The sequence below is a fragment of the Myodes glareolus genome, chromosome 4, assembly GCF_982192425.1.
Source record: "Myodes glareolus chromosome 4, mMyoGla1.1, whole genome shotgun sequence".
Taxonomy (NCBI): domain Eukaryota; kingdom Metazoa; phylum Chordata; class Mammalia; order Rodentia; family Cricetidae; genus Myodes; species Myodes glareolus.
Window position 1 is genome coordinate 73,642,412 of NC_142029.1, and position 15,481 is coordinate 73,657,892.

The 15,481-nt window shown below is 41.3% G+C and overlaps 1 protein-coding gene and 1 pseudogene across 3 annotated transcripts in view; one reads left to right on the plus strand and one right to left on the minus strand.

Annotated features, from left to right (window-relative positions):
* Positions 1-15,481, plus strand: part of LOC125388842 (phosphatidylinositol N-acetylglucosaminyltransferase subunit A pseudogene) — a 35,197-nt pseudogene that overhangs the window by 3,113 nt on the left and 16,603 nt on the right. The gene's annotated exons all lie outside the window — the stretch shown is intronic.
* Positions 298-15,481, minus strand: part of Ube4a (ubiquitination factor E4A) — a 33,775-nt gene continuing 18,591 nt past the window's right edge. Inside the window, exons 11-19 of the mRNA XM_048417174.3 lie at positions 15,084-15,216; positions 13,800-13,987; positions 12,892-12,992; positions 12,681-12,794; positions 10,233-10,407; positions 8,047-8,227; positions 6,987-7,134; positions 5,193-5,350; positions 298-3,167 (exon numbers count right to left, since the gene is read on the minus strand). Coding sequence (XP_048273131.2) covers positions 3,041-3,167; positions 5,193-5,350; positions 6,987-7,134; positions 8,047-8,227; positions 10,233-10,407; positions 12,681-12,794; positions 12,892-12,992; positions 13,800-13,987; positions 15,084-15,216 — 1,325 coding nt within the window. The 3' untranslated portion in view covers positions 298-3,040. The remainder of the gene's footprint in view (positions 3,168-5,192; positions 5,351-6,986; positions 7,135-8,046; positions 8,228-10,232; positions 10,408-12,680; positions 12,795-12,891; positions 12,993-13,799; positions 13,988-15,083; positions 15,217-15,481) is intronic.

Genomic DNA, 15,481 nt, shown 5'->3' on the forward strand with positions numbered 1-15,481 from the left:
AAGCTCTCTACCATTGAGCTACATCCCTTCTAAATTTTAATTTGAGCCAGGCAGTGGTGGAGCACCCCAGGCAGTGAGTTTGAGGCCAGCCTGGTCTACAGAGCAAGTTATAGGGTTGCCAGGGATACATAGAAAACTCTGTCCTGAAAAGCCAAAAGAATAAAAAATTAAGTTGGGCTGGCCTTGAACTTACTAGGTAGCCCTAGCAGGCCTTGTCCTCCATCCCTCCTACGAGGCATACACTATCACACTAGGCTGTTGCTAGCTTTTAATACTGTAATAAAGGGATAGCAAAGGTGGTAAGTCAGGTGCTCATTTATTAAATACAAGTTTTGAACAAACACCCCCAGGCAAGTTTGACAAGAAGTAACCTTCCTGGAATGTTTCAAATATAGTTATATTGATTGAATTTGATTTCAGTCAACTTTTTTTTTTGCTGTTTTGTTCTCCATTTTTCTGTCTGTAAGTTCTCTTCCAGTTTAGCAATTAGATCCTGTGCACTATTTCCTCACATGGCATGGTACAGCATCAGCCTGGCTTGTAAAGGTACCTAGCAGTCTTAGGCTTTGCCCAATGGCAGCTCAGCAACCACAATCAAAAAAAAAAAAAAAGTAATGAAACTTGTGTAGAGTGTGGTAGTAACAGCAACTGGCACCATTAGACTACTTGTCAAGTTCCCTTCAGTTTTCACACACCCACAGAAAGCCATATTAAACAAACAAACAACTGCTCAAACCCTAAATAATTTTCCAAGTTTAGTATTAGCTTCTTGGTGAGTTAGGAGCAATGCCAGAGCTGACCGAAGTCTTCACTTTCTTTTTGTACTCCAGCAAAGTCATCACGTAAAACTCGGTATGTCAGGAAGTCTTAGGTTTACAGCTGCTGCTGAGTTCCAGACAAGACATCCCGTTACCTCTGCAAATGCATGTGTGCATCCTGTTGCACAGGACGGTAGTCTCCAGAGTTCCTTTTTCTGGATGTCTTTAAATGAGTTCACAGAAGGAAGAAGGCACAGAGGACACTTGGTTTCCTTACCAATAGTGGCCTTAAGCTACACACGTGCTTTTGTGATCAAAGGATTCAGCAGCATCAGTGGTGCACAGCCATTCATAGAAAAGTATCAGAAGAGCACAGAAACAAAACAGAACACAAACTCACCAAAAAAGGCTTACAATCTGAAGGTTCAGTTCAGAAGTAGAATACAGAAGTAGAATACAGAAGTAGAATACAGATAGACATAGAGGCAGCACAGAGGCGAGCAGCTGGAAAGCTGTTGGAACAGCTGTCTTCTGAGGTCTTGTATCCATTTCCATCCAGTTTTCACCTGCAGAACTCTGGCCTTTCCTCTTTTTCAAACAAAAACATCCTCCCACATTAGCTTTGGAAAAATAAATGCAGTAGGTAGAAGCTTATTTCAAATGCAGGTCATTCCCAGAAAGGGAAAGGAGAACAATACACAGAAAATGAAGTCCGTTTAAAGAAAAGCAATGCTGTAAACTGGGCACATGGAGTCTTAACAATCTGGCATTTTCGAATGTGTCCTAGGCTTCCCTGTTCAGACAAGCACGGCAACAGCTAATATTTACTTCTCAGCCAGAGTGAGAGGGTCTCTCTAATCAGAGGTTTGCCAGTTGACACCACCAGAAATAGACAAAGGACTGCTCATAGCTACTTGTGTTTGAATCCTGAAACACTGCTTCTGTATATGAAAGGTTGTGGCTAATAGTAACGTTCTTTAAAGGAAGCCACAATCCCATTTCCTTGTCCTTTACACCTCTGGGCTGATACTGATATAAAAACATCCCATACAGGACTGAGTCTCTCATGGCATCTTAAGCAAAATGATTAAAGAAGTGGGATCAAACCACTTATTAACTACCCAGAGCTAAGTGGGTATTTAAAATAACTTGTGGACAAGACTTTGCCCCAATCCCTATTTTGGTAATTGATAAACTAAGGCTAGATTAGAAGCAGCTCTTAGGAGCCATGCCACAGCCCAAACATTAGCTATATACATTTTATAGTCTTACAATATTACTTGACTACAATGAATATATGAGGAGACATTGCCACATACCACATACATTTTATCATGGAGGACACAATATAATGTGGTACTCAATTCATATGAGACCAACAGAAAAAGACACAGTATCTGTGTGTATAACACATACACACTGAGATGTACTGCATTAGCATCTTCATAGATACACTATTTATTGCCTATTTTACCCAGGCCTAGTTCTCGGGGCACAAAATAAAAAAGGGCACCAACAGTTTTTTACTTCTTCCCTTACTGGATGCTTCACTCACTACTGTCACTCTTTAAGACTGTGCAGTTAAGTTTCTGGTGGTGACAACCTCATGGGAGTGCCTGTGATGGCATCTTTAAGTTACAAGATAATACAAAATTAAGAGATACCAACAGAAGTTGCATAAGGTCCCCCATCTTATCCACCAGCCAAAAGTCTATGCACACTAAGGTATTTGTATTATCTGGAAAGCTGCTCTGTGATATTGCAGAGCTATGACAGGGACAGGAGCTAGTAGATACACAGAATAGCGGGTTTGGATCCTATCCGCTGTCACTGAAGCAGCTGACATCATAGACTTAAACGCAGTTCTCACTAAAAAATGCCTGAACAGTTCTTGGGAAGTTCTTGGGAACAGTTCTTGGGAAAGAATAAAGTGGCATGACATTTTTGTAGTTGGATATACTATAATTTAGGGTAGAAAACGCAATGAGGAATAGGAAAATCAAGGCTGAAGATTAGTGATGATTTATGAAGATGCTGTGAGATTTCATGAAAGCCAGGGAGACAAGGTCTTAAGAATCTTAATTATCATAATTTGCACAAGAACAATTTTCTAATTTAGTAAAGGAAAAACAACAAAGAATAAAATAAACCAAAACCAAAAAAACAAAACAAAACTAAAGAAAGAAAGAAAAAGAAAAAGGAAAGGATCAGAGGCAGAATGGGAGACCCCACAACAACCGTTTCTGCCCTGGCGCTAGTGTGGGTTGTATACTTCACAGTATTTATTCAAGTTGCTCCTTTTGTTGTTTCCTCTCTGCGAGCCACCGCTGGATTTTTTCTTTGAGTTCTGTGTTTGGCCGGATCTGGTCCATGGTAAGGGGACTACGGTTAAAAGGATCTGTTTGGTCACTAGGACAAGAAAAGAATGGAAATGAGTTACTCTGGAAAGTTCTAATACAGAATATCTAAGCATCTCCCTGCTTGGAGTCTCGAGCCATGGTGCATTGTGACACTGTGTCAGATGCTGACTCAGGTTAGAAAGAAGGAAATGAGAAAAGGGTGACTCTCAAATCTTCAGCCACCTCATCACTCTACCTCATAATAAACTTTAACCATCACTACCATTCAGATATTGATTTTAGTGGTAAGAGCATTGAGTGCTCTTCCAGAGGACCTGGATTCAATTTCCAGTACCTATATGGAGTTTCATGACCATCTGTAATGCCAGTTCCAAGGGAATCAATGCCTTTTTCTGACCTCTGTGGGCACCAGGCACACACATGATACACCTACATACATATAAGCTAAAATACTCACACACATAAGATATATGCAAAATATTCATACACATAAGTAGAACAAATAAATTAAAAAAATCTTTAAATGCTGTCTTTGTCATCAGCCTTTAGATTTCAAGTCAGAGATCTTAGTCACTGGTACCATCACAAAGCAGCATTTGTAGGTTTTTGTTGTTCTTGTTTTTCCAGATGGAGTTTCTCTGTATGTAGCACTGGCTGTCCTAGAACTCACTATGTAAACTAGGCTAGCCTCAAACTCACAGAAATCTGCCTGCCTCTATCTCCCAAGTGCTGGGTTAATAAAGGCATGAGCCATCACCACCTGGCTTTTTTTTCCTTTTCTTTTTGGAATGGGGTTTTGTTATGTTGCCCAAGTTGACTTCAAATTCCTGGGCACCAGTAACCTCCCAGTCTAAATCTCCCAGGTAGTTGGGGCTACAGATGCACATTGCCGAGCCAGGTTCACTACCTGTGATTTTAGTGACAGATTCTTGGAACGGTATAAACTGTTAAGGGGTAAGGCCCTTGTAACTGACATTTGATTAAATTAGCTGACTGCTATGCAAGTAAATTCAGACTATGGCTCAGTGCTGAGAGTATAGATCAGTGGCAGAATGCTTGCTTACCATGCACAAGGTTCTAGGTTTGATTCTGTGCACTTCAAAAAATAAAGCGAGGACCAGCAATATGGCTCATTGTGTAATAATACTTGTTGCCAAGGCTGATGATCCAAGTTTGATCCCCAGGACCCACACGATGGAAGAAGAGAACTAACTCCTGCAAATTGTCTTCTTACCTTCACATTTGGTAACACACTTACAGACACACACACACAAACACACACACACACACACACACCAAACAAATGAACAAATAAATAAATATAATTTAAAAAGTACAGCAAAACAAAGAAAACCCCAAGACTGGCTGGTGATATAGCTCAGCTAGGAGAGTGCTTTCCAGTATGCACATAGCCCTAAGCTGGATACTCATGAGTTAAAAACAATCCCACCTTTTTGGGACATTTTTACAATTTAAATAAAATTAAAACAATTTCAGGCAATAATATCATGGTGACATATTTCATAATGTGGATAAAATTATTTTCTTTTGTATTTTGAGATAGGGTCTCACTATGTAGCTCTGGCTGGCCTATGTAAATTGCTAGGTAGACCATACTTCAAAGTTATGGCAAATAGTCGGGCAGTGGTGGTGCACACCTATAATCCCAGCATTCAGGAGGTAGAGGCAGGTGGATCTCTGTGAGTTCGAGGCCAGCCTGGTCTACAAGAGCTAGTTCCAGGACAGGTTCCAAAGCTACAGAGAAACCCTGTCTCGAAAAACAAACAGAAAAAAAGATTCCAAAAAACAAAGTTATGGCAATCCTCCCACTTCTGTTTTCAAATGCTGGAATTCCAGGCTCCTGCCACACCTGGCTAAGATTACTTACAGGAGAGAAGAGGTAAAGTAAGAGACATTACCTCTAAACAGTTATCTTATAAATCTTTAAAATAAAGTGCCACACCACTGAGTCTTCAATCTGTACGGTGCAAAGTGCTGTGTTAAGTGGCTGGGTGAGCACACATAGGAAGCTAACGCAGCTGCATTCCTGAGGCAATGCTGTGGACAGGCATACCTGAGTAAATGCCTGGCGATGGTGGACCTGTCCACAGTGACTCTGGAAGAGGGAAGCACCACAGGGTCAGACATCAGTGTGCTCATGATGGGGTCCAGGAACTCGTCACAGGCATCTGCATATGTCTCCTCTTCCTGTTGCTGGAGGTCTGCGAGAGACTGAAGCAACAACATCTGGTTTCTATAGTAAACTCACAGTGTAGCTCCCAGACTGCTGAGTAACTACACCTTATGGTGGACATCAGCAACCCTTCACAGATACGACAGATCTCTACTTTGTTTTTTTCAAGAACAAGCCCAAGGCACATGTTTTAGAAGCAGAGGTAGTTCTGCTGCAGGTTGGCTCAGCTACTGGGAGTCATGGCTGGAAGTGGATGCAAGTGTCAGCAGGAGAAAGAACACATCTTTCTGGCAGCATTCTGCTGTGAATGCTGGGATGGGAAAGGGGGAAGGCTGTTAGCTGCATAATTACCGAGCCACTCACACAGCCTGTGTTTGAAGAGTAGTTTCTGATATAAGCAGGCACAGAAATTTAAGAATGCCTGTCCAATATTTGATCCTGTAACTCACTTCCTTAGGGCTGTGTGTCTGTCTGAGCTCTAGGCCAACATCAAGCCCAGCTCAAATAAATAAATAAATAAATAAATAAATAAATGAATGAATGAATGAAGGAAGGAAGGAAGGAAGGAAGGAAGGAAGAAAGAAAGAAAGAAAGAAAGAAAGAAAGAAAGAAACTCACTGAGGAAAGGCAGACACCAGTAAAGAATCTTTTCTTTCTTTTTTCTTTTTTGGTCTTTGGAGACAGGGTTTCTCTGTAGCCCTGGCTGTCCTAGAACTCTATCTGTAGACCAGGCTGGCCTTAAGCTCAAGAGATTCACCTGCTTCTGACTCCCAAGAGTTGGGATTAAAGGTATGAGTCACCAATGCACGCCTTGGAAGATTCTCTATTATTTTCTGTGCCATATATTTTTCCTTTCTCCCATTTCTAATGGAGCTCTACTACTGTCCAGCTGGAAGGGTTAGCTGAGCATAACAGAGTATTTTAATCTCCAAAATGCATTTCAGTATAAACCAGCTACCAGTAGAAATGTAGAAAACAGAGAAAAGCAATATAAACCAATGTCTGTGAACTACTCATCTTTGCTCAGTTTTGATTTATTTTGAGTTAGGATCTCATTATATTGATCAAACTAGCCTTGAATTTGCAACCTTCCTGTTTCAGTTCAGCTGGGTGAGTGCAAGGTTATAGCCATGTCACACAACCCTTGGCCTTCTTCCTGAATTTTATTCCAAAAAGTTCTTTTGCATTAATACTAGGTTTTAAAATCTTTTCTAACACTGGGGCATAAAAGTTAGTCTAAAGAAGGACTTAACCAATATACTTTCTTTTCACCTGGTAGACACATCTTCAATTCTGTTCTTATTCTCCCTTGGAAGGAGTACAAGTTAGTAAGATGGCTGTTCCCAGTTATTATTTTTTTAAAGATTTATTCATTTATCATGTATACAGTGTTCTGTCTACATGTGTGCCTGCATTAGATCTTATTACTGGTGTTTGTGAGGCACCATGTGGTTGCTGGGTATTGAACTCAGGACATCTGGAAGAACAGTCGGTGCTATTAACCGCTGAGCCTGCTCTCCAGTCCTGTTCCCAGTTACTACTGACTAGGAGGAAATACCTGTTTCCAATGCCTCTAGGCAGTACCCCTTTTCTCTCTGAAATAGGGCAAAAGTGGCAGAGTTGAGGTGACAGTGTGGCATTTCTTATGAGAAAACATAATGTCCTTGTCCTTACCTTGATTCTCTCTGCCAAGTTACTAAAAGCCACGATCATATTCCCAGGCTTATTGATTTTCTTCAGAACTCGGACTGTCTGTGCAAAGAGAGTAGGGGAATAGGAACGTCCATCCTTGGGCACAGTAGCACAGAAATTCTCCTCATCCCTAAAAGGTAAGCATTAGAAAGAAATGGAGCATCAGCATAGGCCAATGTGGAGACAGCAGATGAGCTACAGAACAATCATTCCAACACTTATAAGCCCAAGTGCTCTTCTGAACTAGAAAGACATTCTATTTATGCTGTGTGCATGTGTATCTCTGTATGTGGTGTACATATAAGCATGTGCATGTATAAGTGTTGTCTGTATGTGTACAGAGGCCAGAGGTCAATGTTGGGTATCTTCCTCAATTACTCTCCAGACTGTATTCTCTGAGACATGGTTTCTCATTAATCTTAGAATTCATCAGTTTGTCCAGGTTAGATGGCCTGTGAGCTCCTGTTTTCACTTTCCCATTATTGGAATTACAGGTGCATGCTACCACATGTAGCTTTTTAGCTGGGTTCTGGGGATCTGAACTCAGTCGCTCATGTTTGTGTGGCAAGCATTTTACTTTTTTTTTTTTTTGAGACAGGGTTTCTCTGTGTAGGGCTGGCTGTTCTGGAACTTGTTCTATAGATCTGATTAGATCAAACTCAGAGATCTGCCTGCCTCTGTTTCCCGAGTGCTGAGATTAAAGGTGTGTGCTATCACATCTAATTTTCTACAAGGATATCTCTACAAAGTATTCTGTGGCCCTAAAAAAATGCTTTAACAAACAGTAGTATAACTGGTAAAGTTTATCTTTTCATAGATCAAGGCAGAATGTTGGAGATCCTGAACAATGTCCATGGATCAGATAAAAATCTCTCTAGAGCTATAGAGAATTCCCTTATCTAGCAGCTAGGAAAGAGCTTTCCTTCCCTGACTATATTTCCACACACTAGCTATCCAGACATCCTGTTATCACAACATTAGCACCACACACACACACACACACACACACCACCATGGCTTGCTCAATGCCAATCTCAGATACCCAAGATTTAAGTAGATAGTGCAGATGTCTGAGACAAGCTGCTGAGGCTTGAAGTCAAATTCACTGAAGTCCTTGACTTTGAGAGCACCCATCTTGGGACCAACCAGATGCTGCAGGAAGTAGTTCAACATGGAGATAATGCGCTCAGCCAGGAAGGGGTGCACAAACAGTGACTTGATCTCTGGAAAAAAGCCAAAGTCTCAAAACCCAACCCATCAGTAATTTTTTCCCCTTATATCTAATACATTTTCAGTGGAGAAAATATAGACAAACAGAACCAAAATCAAACAAACAAAAAGGAAACAAAATCTACTACCCACACATGAACACTGTTAAAACATTTAAAAAATACATTTTTTTGTGTGCACCTGCATGTGTTACAGTGAGTGTGTGCAAGTCAGAGACAGCTGTAGGAATCAGTGCTCTCCTGCCACCATGTGGGTCCCAGGGGTCCAACTCAGGTTGTCAGGCATGGTGGCGGATGCCCTCATCCAGGAACACCACATTTTACTTGTATTTCAGACTTCCTAAATCTACCACTCATTTTCTCATCCTTCCTCTTCTAATCTCCATCTCATTTTCTTTCTGATCCATTTTAATGGGGGAGTTCCTTGAGTTTATTGTTTCTAACCCTTTCGTTGAATATTTAAAATTTATTTATTTTAATGCATATTGGTGTTTTGCCTACATGTATGCCTGTGTCAGAGTGTCAGAAGCCCTGGAATTGGAGTTACAGACAGTTGTGAGCTGCCATGTAGGTGCTGGGATTTGAACCCAGGTCCTCTGGAAGAGAGAGCAGCCAGTGCTCTTAACCACTGAACCATCTCTCCAGTCCCTATTAAACTTTTAAAGTCACATTTTCAATATTCAAAATCTTTTCCCTGTCCTTTGTGGCTTTTGTTCTTGGTTTTTGGCTGCCTTATCTTCTTTGATTTCCCTGACCTGATAAAAGTTTTTAAAAGAAGCTTTAAAAATATTTAAAATTGTAGCCAGGCATGGTGGCAAATGCCTTAATCCCAGCACTTGGGAGGCAGAGGCAGGTAGATCTGTGAGTCTGAGACCAACCCCATCTGCAGAGTGAGTTCCAGGACACCCAGAACTACACAGAGAAACTCTCTCTCGAAAAAAAAACTAAACAACAACAAAGTCTTTAAAACCTATTTCTGTGTCTCTCATTAGAGAGTTTCCTTTCACTCCTGTTCACTGGCTGTCATATCACACTAAATTTTATCACTGAATGAAAACTATTTATCTTCCTCCCTCCCTCAATGGTTATTTGCCATAGGCTGTCACTAATAGCTCAGGCTGGCCTGGGACTCAGAGTCCTTCTGTCTCCATTTCCCAAGAGGATACCACACCATACCTAGATTTAGATGTTTTTAAAACACACACATACACAAAATCTTATAGTATGCATTTTACAAATATAGCACACTTTAATTTTGACTACCCATATTGTAAATGTTTAATAGCTACGTGTGGCAGGTGGTTACTGAACAGGGCAGTGTTGCTCTAACGAGAGTAGAAATAACTATCTTTTTGAAATTTACTTCGTTTAACCAGGATGGACATATTTTCCAGAATAAATGTACACATATATGAACATATATAATGCACAGTGTATATGGCATGTGCATGCTCGCGTGCGTGCACACACACACAGAGTTAACGGCTAACTCGTCCTCACAAAGATTTTTGAGTGGTAGAGACTGAATTTAGAGCTTTGCACTGACTAAGCATACACTCTATCACTAAGCTACACTCAGAGCTCTGTCAAGGGAACAACTATTACCACTTTATATTTTCTGGCATGTCAGTAATGGACCCCATCATTCTTTTTGAAGTTTCTCTGATTTGTTTTACTCTCTGATGTGGAAGTTACAGTCACCAGAGTCCAACTTTCTTTTGGACAGGGTCTCGTGCATCCTGAAGTGTCCTGGAACTTACTATGTAGATGAGGGTGACTTTGAACTTCTGATCCTCCTGCCTCAATATCCAAAGTGCTGGGATTCCAGGTGTGTGCCACCACACAGGGTTTCATGCAGCCTAGGCAACCACTCTTTTATTTGAGCTGCATCACCAGTCCCAGAGTCTAACTCTTTTAACTTTTAGTTGGGCTGATCCCGTAAGTGAAACAGACCTTGATTCCTACATCTTTTGGGGAAAGCAGACTGTCATGTTCTTACCTGATGTCAGGAAGGCAAGGGTACCAATAGTTTCATTGGACATGATGTTATGGAAACGTGCCAGCTGTCCAAACATCTGCAGGCCAGCCTCTTTCTCTCGGCGGGCTTCTGGTGTCAGACTCTCCCATTCTCCTCGGTCTTTCTCAATCTGCTGAATCTTTATCTTGCTCAAATACTATGGAAACCAGAAACGTGATACATCAGATAAGAGAAATGCAATTGAAGGGTCATGACATTTAAGAGGACTTAATTAAAATCCAGTCAACTGGGTGGCTCAATGGTTAGAAACTCTTGCTGCTCTTGGAGGGTCCGGATTTGATTCCCAGCACTAACACTGTGGCTCATAACCACCTGCAACTCTAGTTCCAGGGGATCTGATGCCTTCTTCTGGCCTTCATGGGCACTGTATGCATTTGCATACATTCAAGCAAAACACTAATACACTTAAAAAAAAAATTCCAGAGCGGGAGAAGTGGCTCAAAAGTTAAGAACACTTAGCACTTATTCTTGCACATGGCAGCCACATCTACCCGTGACTTAGCTCCAGGAGATGCAATGGCTTCTTCTAGCCTCCCCAGGCACCTGCATGCATATGGTGCACTTACATACAGTGGACAAAATACTCATACACATAAATCTTAAAACAAAATAAAACCCAGTCAACTAAGCTGGGAAAATTATATAAAGGTCCTGCGTCTTTATCAATACAGGGCTAGAGCATAAGAACTTCAGTAGGGGTCAGTGGGTTAAGGCACTTGTTACCAAGGATGGTTGATGACCTGAGTTTGAACCCCAGAACCCTCTTGGTGAAAGGAGAAAACAGCCTCCCACAATATGTCCTTTGACCTCCATATGTGCACTATAGCAAGTGTACACACATGTACACACACACACACACAAAATTAAAATTAAATCTTAAAGAACTTTTGGAAAGAAAAAAATAGTGTCCTCATATAGATTTGTCTCAGTTTGAGTAAACTGGTAGGCAATTGCCTGGGACCAGGATACTATCAGGAAAGCAAGGAGGACCAGTAGAGCAGCATATGGAGTCCAGGCAAAAACACCAGGCTCCCAAGAAAAATGAATCCTTCCTAAAACGAAAATCAAAAGGAGAAAACACCACAAAATCTTCAAAACTTGCTCACCAAAAACCAAAGTTCTATAAACATGCCTGGTGTCTAAAATTACTTGGAATGTCATAATTATTAAAGTCCTCACCTCTCATCATCCTGCTACAGCAGCAAACAATGTGTCACCCGATTTCACGAGGACGCCATCTGTCTCTCTCCCCGAGTCACACTATCTACGTATGATCTGCTTATCACAGGAACTGCTCTCATTTCCTCAGAGAACCTACCTAAGTCTCAGAGTGAAGGACTATGAAAAGAGCAGGTCAGGTCCCTCTCACAAACCAAGCCCAAGTTACTTAGTGGATTATCAATGAGTGCTTCAGACTGTCCAGTATGCTACCCTCAAACTAAAGCTGTATCCTCTTCCTGGAGTCACACTGCCTGGTCATACTGATGCTCCTGCCTCCACCAGGAGATCCTGCTTAGCTGCAGGCTCAACAGAGAGCACACGGCTAAGCCTAGACTAAAACCTCCAAAACTATGAGCAAAAGCAATCCTTCCTTCTTTAGGTTGTTCCTCTCAGGTACTTTGTCATGGCTGAAAATCTGACAGTGGCTGACCAAAATTAAGATCCTATGATTTCTTTTAACATTACCGGCCTGCTGGTGGTACACCTTAGTTTGACTTTACCATACTTTAAAAAACAATTTATGTGTATGTATGTGCACCACAGGCATGCAGAAGTCTGTGGAGGTCAGAAGATGGATCCCCTGGAACTGGAGTTACGAGTAGCTGTGAGCTGCAATGTGGGTGCTGGGAATTTAACCCAGGTCCTCTGGAGGAGCAGCCAGTGCTCTTAACCACTGAGCCATTTCTCAGGCCCCAATACTATTTTTTAAATTATCAACCAAAGAACCACCCAAACCCATGAAGTTTCAACAAAGATCCTTCCTTGATCTTGTCTCTAATGAAATGATAAACCTAGAAAGCTGTACAATGGCAAGCATGGGGCATACTATTACACATACACTTTTGGTGTGCGAGAATGTTCTAGAGCGAGGATTACTCTACTATAATTAAACGAGCAAAAGAATATGTACTCTCTGCCAGGTGTACTGGTTCATGTCTGCAATTCCAAAACTCTGGGAGGCTAAGGTGGAAGGATTCCTGTGGGTTTGAGGTCAGCTTAGGATAAAGAGAGAAAGAAAACTAAACACACACACACACACACACACACACACACACGCGCGCGCGCGCGCGCACAGACAAATCAAACACTACCACCACCACCCCACTACTACTAATGTTGATGATTTGAAGCCTTTCTCACTGATGCCACCACAGATGGTATAGGAACACATACAATTCTTTCTTTTACCTGTATAGCTTCATCCAAAAGGAAGATAGCATCATTCATTAATAGGTTAAGAAATCGGAGGAACAGTGGGGGATTCATAGCTTCTAAATTCTTAGAGGCATAGTCAGCCAAATCCTGTAAGACCCAGCCCAAGAGGAAGATATTTTAGTACCAAATCACAATTTTACTGAGGCCGACCTGAAGCAACTGGTTTCACAAAAACCTCTCTTACCTTAATGCTCTCCCGATAGCTCTCTGTTGCCCACATGTACCTTAGGATAGGATACATAGGGCGGCGGTAATTAAACTTCTGTTCAAATTGATGGGGGTCCCCTGGAGTAAGGCAAGAATGAGAAATCAGCAAGGGCAGTCTATTAGAGAATGAGCAGGAGCTTATGCATGTGCATTTTATTAACTGAATGTCAAGGCTGCTGCCAAAATCTTCCCTAGGGGTCCCCTCAGCCCATATCCTTTGTGGTGCCGGGGATAAAACATAAGCTGTAGCTACGATTACCTGCATAAGATCACAGCAACAAGACTAGTCAACATTCCAACAGGCAGCACTAATTGGCTTAGTGGGTTGTGAATAAGAAGAGGCGAAAGGGGAAAGGGAACATATAGGGAATACCAGGAGGAAGTGGGAGGGGGAGTTGGGGGGGAGATACAACCAAACATCTTTTACATGTATGGAATTGTTAAAGGATAACTAAAGATATCCTATTAAAACACACACACAACACACAAAACATAGGCCTTGCACATATTAGGTAAGTGTGCTACCACTAAGCGACATCCCTAGACCTGGGTCCTAAGGCTCCACCTCAGGTCCTCATGCTTGCTGTGCTTCCTCGTTTTTGTTGCTTTTTTTTTCTGAGATAGAGTTGGTTCCACCTCTTTTAGTTGTATGATACAGACAAATAACTAAAACTTTTTGAGCTTCTATCTTCTCACATATAAAATAAGAACAATGTAGATAAACTTTCAGATAGACAAGTTAATGATATAGGAAAAATAAAGCACTCTGCATCAAAACACAGTAAGTATTTAAGAAATGCTGGTTGACATTTCTGTGACATTTGAAAGTGATCAATCTATGAAATTTAATTCTTAGCTCTAGAGTTGGTCACATGACTTCTTTACCTGTAAATTCAATGTCCACAAAAACCTTGATTAGGGCTTCTGAAAGTTGGGGAGCATATGGAAAGTTGCAGAACACACGTTTCCGGTGAAACACACTGGACACCAAGGGATTTGGGGTTTGATCCAAGTGAGGCATCACTGCTTCCAAGACCTCTGCTAGTTTGGCCCTTAGGTGGGGATTCTTCATTCTGCAGAGAGCAAAAAGCAAGATGAGCAAGAGAATTTAATTTACACAATATGATTCTATTCCACACAAGGAGCCAGTATGTCCTATATCACTATTAAATATATAAAAATGTTTCAACTCAGCTGATGCAGGGTATGCCATTTAGCATGTTGTTTTGAGATGGTTTTACTATGTATGTTATATAGTCTGGCTGTTCTGGAACTCCCTATGCAGACCAGGCTGGCCTTGAACTTGTGGCGATCGTCCTGTCTTTGTCTCCGAAGTGCTGGGATTACAGAAGTGTACTGCTGTCCCTGCCCATTTGATTCTTGAGGTGACAGCTTACTATGTACGAGGGAGCACTTCAGCTTCCATGGAAAGCATAGACATTCAGTTTTCTCTCTCTATCGAGGTACTATCTACTATGTACTCTTTTTGGACAGGTTCATCTTAAATAAATTTGCCTTCCCAAGCTTCTTTGGGCAAAGGTTAGGTTATAATCATCTGATAGCACCCATACTGCCTGCCTGTGTGTCTAATCAATGTTTATTGGCTTCTCACTTCCCTTTGGGTCTGCTTAGCTCAGTGAAAGCGTCTGTATATTTTTCTACTATATATATATATATATATATATATATATATATATATATATATATGATATTTTTCATTGATGTGCCTTAGAGAATTGTGAGCTTTTCTTTTTATTTTGCAGCAAATGTGCCCTTCATAAAAAATTGTTCCCTTTGGCTTACATACATAACCCACCCCCCCCCCCCCAAAAAAAATCAGGAAAACAATTGTAAAACCCATAGCACCTGTTTCAGAGAGAAGGCTAGAAGTAACATGAACGTATGTTTACCACTTATCCAACCCAAGCTGCAGGAACAAGCTTTGTTCACATAATCAGTAAAAGCATTTAGCACTTGGATGCCACTGCTACAGCCTCTGGTATTCTCGTTAACCATTTTAACCAGAGACTAGCAGTGGAATTCCCGCTAGGCACTTTATATTCAGGTTCAAATTCTCTGTGGGCAGAGTCCTCTGCGTATTAAGCCTCACACAGCGGACGGGATGTTTTGTAGCTCTAACAGGGATGGGGCGAGCTTCCAGCACATCACCTCTCTATGCTCCCAGTGAAGATGGTGATAAAGTTAAGGACATGTTCCAGGGAATCTGCTGACGTCTCCAAGATGTCCTCAGCAAAGCGCCGGAGGAAAATGAGGAAATCACCCAGGTTATCTGCAAAAAATTCTGAAAAAGATTTGCTGGAATTAGCCAAATATGTGTTCACTGGTCCCAAATGACATCCCAGTCCTTCCCTTCACATTAATTAACGAAGGTAAAAAAAAAAAAATCCAAGTCTTTTGTACCAAACTTTTATCACCACCTGAGTACCAGAGATAGTGATGAGTTACTAACGGGGATCTCTTACATGTGTATCAAGCTTTATTTTTATCTGAGTAGATACATGAATAGAAGTGACACAGATTATTGCTAACACTAGCATGCTGTGCCC